We start from the raw sequence: 9,479 nt of genomic DNA, 5'->3' as shown, positions 1-9,479 counted from the left end.
GAAAAAATAAACTTATGGCTCCTGAGTCAAAAACAAAATATGCATGTGGTGGGAAGAAGTTAAAAATGAAATAGATTTGTGTGACCCACGATCCAGCAGATCTATATTTTGGGGTTTTAAAAGTAGTATTTATGTTGGTCTCTGGAAACAGGATGCAGGAGATCTTGATATTTTGATATACCTATATCAATATCGGGACAGGTGGTTTGCCCCATATAATATCGGCAAGAGCATTGAAGAACTCCTCTAGTATAAAGGATGGATCTAGGAGAGTTTGCTGCTCCTCTGTCAGTTTAGAGATGGAGATGTTACCTAAATATTCAGTTAGTTCCTGCTTGGATTGGTAGAGGTCACTATAAAATTGGCAGAACCTATCTTCGATGTTCAGGCTTTCAGATAAAACTGTTACGATCGTGTCTGAGTCCAAATCCAGATTCCGGACTGCAGGTTGCACCGCTAAGGAAACAGGGGAGGAAGACTATCCCTGGCACTACGGTGGCTAGCTAGGCCCTGCCTACGGGTGGTGGTCAGCTGTCCCCAAGCTAGTCTTGGCCCCGACAATTCCTGGCTCTCTAGCACGAAGACCTAGCAGACAGATAGGGCAAGAGCTATAGGAGAGCTAGGGACTGGGGTTCCTAAGGTGGTGACCCCCTACAGAAATCAAGGTGCAGCTGCAGACAGACAAACGGGCTGGGGGGTGCTGGACAACGGATATGCAGCACAACACAATACAAAACAAGAAACTGAGGAGAGGGACAGTGGAGAGGAAAGGGTTACACGGGACTGGGGCAAAACACTGGAACCCAAAACCTCTCAAACCACAGGAAAGTGCCAGGCAAACAGAGCAGAAGGATAGAGAGGAGATGAAGTGTGAGGGAACAAACCAGATTTACACAACAGGCAACTTTCACACCACTTCCTAATCTGCTGGAACTTTCACCAAAACAATCCTCCTCCTAGAGCCAAGAATCCTAAGGTGTAAACCACGAAAACTGGCAACATGTGGAGCCAGCCCTCTTCCTTAAAAAGGCTCCAGAATCCTCCCATAGAATGATGGCAATATTAAACACCTGAGGTTCGATTCCTGGAACCTCAAGTATGCTAAGAGGACTGACACCAATACCAAACCAGATGGTCCAGTGGCAAAGCAACCACCAGCAGAACACAGGAGCCCGGATCAAATCCCCAGCCGACACACACACCAACATATACAAACAACCAGGTCATGACAAAAACATCACCCATGGTGGCAGCTGCTTGTATTATTGCCAGGGGGGCAAGGTTCTGCCGTATGAGCTGAGCCAGTAGCCACTCAACTGGTTATCTAGTTCAACTAGTTCAATGCTTCTGTTTGGTCAAAATAGGGACTTTTAGGACTTTTCATGCAGAACATGGTACAATATTGTCTACCCACTTGTAACCATTAGACCAGGGGTAGGGAACGTACGGCTCTCCAGCTGTTGCAAAACTACAACTCCCAGCATGCATACTTGCTCTGCTGTTCTTGGAACTCCCATGAAAGTGAATGGAGCATGATGGGAGTTGTAGTTTCACAGCAGCTGGAGAGCCGAAGGTTCCCTACCCCTGCATTAGACTCTTCACTGAGTTTAGCTATATAGGAGGCCTCCAGGTAGCACACTGGACAGCTAGGATTGTCTTTAAGAATGAGGATTCTCTGTTAACAAATGAGAAAGATGACTTAACTCCTTCCCAAGCAGCCGCCATAGCTGTTGGGTCTCTTTTGTGCCCGTATTGATCGCTGGCAATAATCTCTCTGGCGCCTCCGTCAAAACACACGGTCAATAAGATAAGATAATCCTTTAATAGTCCCACAGTGAGGAAATTTCAGCATGTTACAGCAGCCTAGTAATACAGATACATGATAATACACAGTAATATAATACAGACGTAGACACACATAAGCTGAGAAGAGAAGATATACTAGGAGTCCATAGTAGCTAAGGAACAGAAGAAGAAAGAAGGAAGACTTCATAGTCATAATCATTAGTTCTCTGTGCGGAGTGTCTTCGCTCGGTCTGATGTAGATTATACAGCCTGGTCCTGGTTGGAAAGAAGGACTTGCGATAGCTCCTTCTCACACTTGGGGTGAAGCAGATGGTCACATACAGTGCTGCCAAGTCCCATCAAGGTCCCATACATGGGGTGGGATTTGTTCTCCCACATGGAGGTCACCACAGACAGTATCCTTCTGTCATCCACCACCTGTACTGGGTCCAGGGGGCTCCCCAGGACAGAGCTGGTCCTTCTGATCAGCCTGTCAAGTCTATTTCTATCCCTGGTTGATATACTGCTCCCCCAGCAGGCCACACCAAAAAAGATTGCAGAAGCAACTACAGAGTTGAAAAAGGCCCTAAGAAGTGTCCCCTGGACTCCGAAGGCCCTCATCTTCCTGAGCAGGTAGAGTCTGCTGTGGCCCTTTCTGTGCAGCGCCTCCAGGTGATCAGCCCAGTCTAGTTTATTATTGAGGAGCACACCCAGATACTTATAAGTCCTGACTATCTCAATACATGTTCCTTGGATATCCACCGGGGTCAGAGCACTTCTCCGTTTACTAAAGTCCACCACCATCTCCTTGATCTTCCCAGCATTAATCCTGAGGTGGTTCTGCTGACACCAGTCTACAAAGTCCTGGTTTAAGTCTCTGTATTCCCTATCGTCGCCATCAGTGATAAGGCCGACTATAGCAGAGTCATTGGAGTACTTCTGTAAGTAATAGCTGGATGAGTTGTGCCTAAAGTCAGCAGTGTACAGTGTGACCAGGGGCGAGAGCTGGACCTTGTGGTGCCCCCGTACTACAGATCACAGTGTCAGACACACAGTCCTGGGCTCTCACATACTGAGGGCGGGTTGTCAGGTAGTCTAGTATCCAGTTGGACAGGTGATGGTCCACACCACCAAGGTTCAGCTTCTCCCTCAGTAACCTTGGATGAATGGTGTTGAACGCACTGGAGAAATCAAAGAACATTATTCTCACAGTGTTCCTGGGTTTCTCCAGGTGAGCGAGAGCTCTGTGAAGAAGGTGGATGATGGCATCATCTACCCTAATGCCCGGCCGATGGGCAAACTGGAGGGGGTTCAGAGCCGAGCTCACTAGGGGGCGTAGATGTGTCAGGTCTCTAGGACCTTCATCAGGTGGGATGTCAGTGGTACAGGTCAATTGTCATGCCTAAGGGTTCAACTTAGGACTCACTGTCTTGTTGTTCACCTCCTCCCAGTGTTCACCAGCAGCTCCTGAAAAATTGTGTGGGTTTGGGCAAAAGCTGCTGTGCCCGGGATACCTGCTTACTAGTTTTGGAGGGTGAGTCTCTGCGGACACAAGCTGGGCACAACATACTGGACACTGAAATGGCGACTCTCTGGAAATTCTTCACTTTTCAATATCAGCTGCGCATTCATTTCTGGAAATTAAATTAATGCAACAATCAAGGGTTAAAAATGCTTGTTACCCCACTTGATAAATCACTTGAGGGCTGCAGTTTCCAAAATGGGCTAACGTCTGCAGATTCCACTCTGCTGACAAATCAGTGGCTCTGCAAAAATGGTACGACGTTCAACAACCGAAATAGTGCTCCTTCCCACCAAACAGCAGTTTATACCCACATATGGCATTAAGTACATTATCCTGCGTACACCGGTGTCATACATGTGGCATAAACTACTGTTTGGGCACACAGCAGGGTGCAGATGTGAATAAGCCCTATGTGCTTTTAGACCGCTAATTTAGATTGTTGGTTTTTGTAACATTTTCAGATACCCTACAATTGTCCCTATAATATGGGGTCACTTCTTGGGGAATTTCAGTTTATTGGCATCTCTAGGACTCTGCAAAAATAACATGGGTCTAGAATGTCCCTTTAAATCTATAGTCCAAAAGCTACAAAGTGCAGTGCTCATTCTCTTCTGAGTCCTGCTGTGACCAATCAACAGCTTACTCCCAAAAAATATACAACTTTTTTTTGTCTCTGGGAGAGCCCACTTAATAGTTTTAGGAGTGCAGGTCTCTGATGGCACAAAGTGGGCACAACACACTTAAATGGCATATTTCTATAAAAATTTCAAATTTTACATTGTACATTGATTTTTGGCAAGCATTCTTGCTTTAAAAATGATAATACCTCTGGAGAAATTCCTTGAGGGGTGTAGGTTATAAAATGGGGTCACGTTTGAGGAGTTTCCATTGTATTGGTACTTTAGGGGCTCTGCAAATGCGACACGCCACCTGAAAACTATTCCAGCAAAATCTGCCTTCTAAAAGTCAAATAGTGCTCTGTTCATTTTGAGCCCCACCATGTACCTATATAGAAGTTTATGGAAACACATGGGGTATTCTCGTGATCAGGAGACATTTCGTAACAAACTGTGGTGTGTTTTTTCTTCATTAGCCCTTTGTAAGAATGAAAAATGTGGGATGTAATGGACGGTTTATAAGAAAAAAAAGAATGTTTAATTCTTTAGGTCCCGTTGCTAATAAAATCTGTGAAACAGCTATAGTGTGAAAATGCTCACTCTACCCCTTGATATGTTCTATGAGGGGTGTAGTTTCCAAAATGGGGTAATTTTGGGGGGATTCCACTATATTAGTACTCTAGTTGCTCTGCAAATGTAACATGGCACCTGAAAACTATTCCAGCAAAATCTGCCATCCAAAAGCCAAATAGCGCTCTTTACATTCTGATCCCCACCATGTTCCCATACAGCAGATTATGGCCACATATGGGGTATTGACTTGTTCATAAGTAATTGTTTAACAAACTGTGGGGGCTTTTTCCTCCTTTCACCACTTGTGAAAATGAAATCTTTGGGGATAAAGTGATGTTTTAGTAATTTTTCATTTACACATTACAAAGTTAAAAAAATCTGTGAAACAGCTGTGGGGTCAAAACGTTCACCTTACCCTTTGATGAATTTTGTGAAGGGTGTATTTTCCAAAATGGGTTCACTTTTGGAGGATTTCCACTGTATTGGTAATCTAAGGGCTCTGCAAATGAGACATGGCACCCAGAAACTGTACTGGCAAAATATTTTTTTTTCATACCCCCAGTGTCGCTCCTTCTCTTCTATGTGCTACTGTGTACCCAAACATCAGTTTACACCCACATATGGGGTATTTCTGTGCTCAGGAGAAATTGCACAATTTTATAAATGTATGTTATCATTTAAGGGAGCCGTCACACGGAGTTTACGCTCCGCTCATTCTGAACGTAAACTCGTTCAAAATGAGCGTCATAAAACCAGATCCCATTGATTTCTATGGGTGCCGGCATACACAGGTATCACATTAAAGGCAATAGGTAAGAAAAAGCCTCCCATTGATTTCAATGGGTACCGCACGTGTGCCGACACCCATAGAAATCAATGGGATCTGTTTTTACACCGCTCATTTTGGACAAGTTTACGTTCAGAATGAGCAGAGCGTAAACTCCTTGTGAAGGTTCCCTAACCCTTTGTGAATGTGTTCATTTTAGGGCTAAATTAACGTATTATTTTTAAAAAATTATTAATTTTTCTTCTCGAAGTTTGCTATTTTTTGTGTTAAAAGGTGTTACAATGTAATCAAAACTATGAATGTGGTATAAATAGAACATTCCAAAGTGGACGCCATAAAAAGGAAGCCCGTAAGAAAGTCATTTAAAGGGGGCATTCACACAGACTAACGCGGCACTGATTTTGGAACGATAACTCGTGTAAGAATCAGCGCTGCTACGCAGAATCCCATTGACTTAAATGAGTTCCGTTTAATGCGCAAAACACATTGAAATCAATGGGATAAAAAGCCTCCCATTGATTTCAATGTGTTACTCCGTTAAATGGAACCCATTGAAGTCAATGGGATTCTTTGTTGCAGCGCTGATTCTTACGCCAGTTATTGTGTCAGAATCAACGCTGCGGTACATAGTGTGAATGCCCCCAAACTCAGTTTAATTCGACCCCATTTTGATTTTGACAGTACATAGTACAGAATATTAAATGGTACCATTAGAAAGTACAATGTCACCCACAAAAACTAAGCCTTCATAAAGCTCTGTGCATAGAAGAATAATAAAAGTTATGTTTTTTGGAAAACGGGGGGTAAAAAATGAAAATTGATAATAAAAAATTGGTTGCAGCAGGAAGGGGTTAATGTCAATCAATGCTTATTAATTATTTCCTGTACGGCTTTCTTAATATCTTTATTCCTCAGACTGTATATAATGGGGTTGATCAGAGGGGTAAACACAGTATATAGAAGGAAGAGGATCTTACTCATGGAGAGTGAGATATTTGTTGGTGGGACGAAATAAACAGTGAATATACTGTAGTCCCATAGAATATGGAGACCACAATGAGGTGGGAGCTACAGGTGGAGAAGGCTTTCTGTCTACCAGTACTGGATGGGATCCTTAAGACTGCCCGGACAATAGAAGTATAAGATACTACAATGATGGTGGTTGGGAGTATTAATGTTGTAACATCAAGGGGTTAGTGTCTGAAAAGTTTGAAAAGTCTTTTCTGTACGGCTTTCTTAATATCTTTATTCCTCAGACTGTATATAATGGGGTTCATCAGAGGAGTAAACACAGTATATAACAATGAGGAAATTTTACCAATGATCGATGCTTTTCCTTTCGTTGGGACGACATAAACACTGAACAGAGTCCCGTAGAACATGGAGACCACAATGAGGTGGGAGCTACAGGTGGAGAAGGCTTTCTGTCTACCAGTACTGGATGGGATCCTTAAGACTGCCCGGACTATAGAAGTATAAGACGCTACAATGATGGTGGTTGGGATTATTACTGTTGGAGCGCCCAAAATATCAAGCTCCATTTGAACACTAAAGGTGTCAGAGCAGGAAATTTCTAGTAAGGGAACGAGGTCACAGAATAAATGGTCAATGACATTTGATCCACAAAAATCTAATTTTGCTGATGTCAGGGTCACAATGAATGAAAAGAAAAAACCCAACAACCAACACATAGAGACCAATGTAACACAAAATCTAGTTGTCATGATGGAGGAGTAACGGAGGGGATTACAGATGGCCACATATCTGTCATAGGACATCACCGAGAGGAGGAAACATTCAAAATCTTCTGAAGAAGCGACAAAATAAAACTGTGTGAAGCAGCCAACAAAAGTAATGGCCGTCCCATTATTCAGTAGGACGTGAAGAAACTTTGGGACAATATATGTGACCAATAAGATGTCACTGATGGAGAGTTGTGAGATGAAGAAGTACATTGGGGTGTGGAGGATCTTACTGGTGGACACCAGGGTGATGATCAGGAGGTTCCCACATAGTGTTATATGATAAATAACAAGAAATAGAAGGAAGAGAAGATTTTGTAATAGTTCATTGCCTTGAAATCCTAAGAGGAAAAATCCTGTGACAAAAGTCAGATTAGATCTTTCATTCAGACCATTCATTGTAAGAGACCATGGCCATACTGAGCTACTATCATAGAGATGTCCACACCCTGACCTAGTGATATAATCCTCAAATTACACATAAGCAGACTCTAGAGGTGGAGACTATAAAGAGACCAAAATACATTATTATAAGAATTATCATCGGATTGGAGATTAATGGAAATAATATGGCAAAAGGTTTTATAAAACACTGAATAACAGCAAAAAGGAAAACTCCTCGCCCTCCGCCAGGTCTTCTTCATAAGACTGTACTTTTCATCCACTATTGCAGATCAGAGTACAGACACATGCATTACTATGGGCCCAGACACATGGCCATCATTTTTGGGGTTTGCAATCATATGAAGAAGGCCTCAGTGGTCGCCTTCTACTAGCTCCAACACAGCACAAGGATCCTTACCATTCTCTAGGATAATCTGCTGCAATCTACTGAGAATCTTCACATTATGTGTGCAATAGAAGTAAATAGTAATAATAATAATAATAATAATAATTAGAGATGAGCGAACAGTGTTCTATCGAACACATGTTCGATCGGATATCAGGGTGTTCGCCATGTTCGAATCGAATCGAACACCACGTGGTAAAGTGCGCCAAAATTCGATTCCCCTCCCACCTTCCCTGGCGCCTTTTTTGCACCAATAACAGCGCAGGGGAGGTGGGACAGGAACTACGACACCGGGGGCATTGAAAAAAATTGGAAAAAGTCATTGGCTGCCGAAATCAGGTGACCTCCATTTTAGACGAATAGTGGATTTCAAATCCGGGTCATATGAGAATGTGAACTTTGTGACTATGAGACAGGGATAGCTGTACAGGCAGGGATAGCTAGGGATAACCTTTATTTAGGGGGGAATGTTATTAAAAATAACTTTTTGGGGCTCTATCGGGTGTGTAATTGTGATTTTTGTGAGATAAACTTTTTCCCATAGGGATGCATTGGCCAGCGCTGATTGGCCGAATTCCGTACTCTGGCCAATCAGTGCTGGCCAATGCATTCTATTAGCTTGATGAAGCAGAGTGTGCACAAGGGTTCAAGCGCACCCTCGGCTCTGATGTAGCAGAGCCGAGGCTGCACAAGGGTTCAAGCGCACCCTCGGCTCTGATGTAGGAGAGCCGAGGGTGCACTTGAACCCTTGTGCACCCTCAGCTCTGCTACATCAGAGCCGAGGGTGCGCTTGAACCCTTGTGCACACTCTGCTTCATTAAGCTAATAGAATGCATTGGCCAGCGCTGATTGGCCAATGTATTCTATTAGCCTGATGAAGTAGAGCTGAATGTGTGTGCTAAGCACACACATTCAGCTCTACTTCATCGGGCTAATAGAATGCATTGGCCAGCGCTGATTGGCCAGAGTACGGAACTCGACCAATCAGCGCTGGCTCTGCTGGAGGAGGCGGAGTCTAAGATCGCTCCACACCAGTCTCCATTCAGGTCCGACCTTAGACTCCGCCTCCTCCGGCAGAGCCAGCGCTGATTGGCCGAAGGCTGGCCAATGCATTCCTATGCGAATGCAGACTTAGCAGTGCTGAGTCAGTTTTGCTCAACTACACATCTGATGCACACTCGGCACTGCTACATCAGATGTAGCAATCTGATGTAGCAGAGCCGAGGGTGCACTAGAACCCCTGTGCAAACTCAGTTCACGCTAATAGAATGCATTGGCCAGCGCTGATTGGCCAATGCATTCTATTAGCCCGATGAAGTAGAGCTGAATGTGTGTGCTAAGCACACACATTCAGCACTGCTTCATCACGCCAATACAATGCATTAGCCAGTGCTGATTGGCCAGAGTACGGAATTCGGCCAATCAGCGCTGGCTCTGCTGGAGGAGGCGGAGTCTAAGGTCGGACCTGAATGGAGACTGGTGTGGAGCGATCTTAGACTCCGCCTCCTCCAGCAGAGCCAGCGCTGATTGGTCGAGTTCCGTACTCTGGCCAATCAGCGCTGGCCAATGCATTCTATTAGCCCGATGAAGTAGAGCTGAATGTGTGTGCTTAGCACACACATTCAGCTCTACTTCATCAGGCTAATAGAATACATTGGCC

At 44.0% G+C, this 9,479-nt stretch overlaps 1 protein-coding gene across 1 annotated transcript; it reads right to left on the bottom strand.

The window, feature by feature from the left end:
- Positions 1–6,480: 6,480 nt before the first annotated feature.
- LOC142204289 (olfactory receptor-like protein I9) lies at positions 6,481–7,428 on the bottom strand. Its single transcript, XM_075275599.1, has one exon. The coding sequence runs from the start codon at positions 7,426–7,428 to the stop codon at positions 6,481–6,483; it is 948 nt and encodes a 315-aa protein (XP_075131700.1).
- Between the last annotated feature and the right edge of the window lie 2,051 nt (positions 7,429–9,479).

This window comes from Leptodactylus fuscus, chromosome 5, assembly GCF_031893055.1.
Source record: "Leptodactylus fuscus isolate aLepFus1 chromosome 5, aLepFus1.hap2, whole genome shotgun sequence".
In the NCBI taxonomy this organism is placed as follows: Eukaryota; Metazoa; Chordata; class Amphibia; order Anura; family Leptodactylidae; genus Leptodactylus; species Leptodactylus fuscus.
This window is presented reverse-complemented; position numbering and strand designations above follow the sequence as displayed.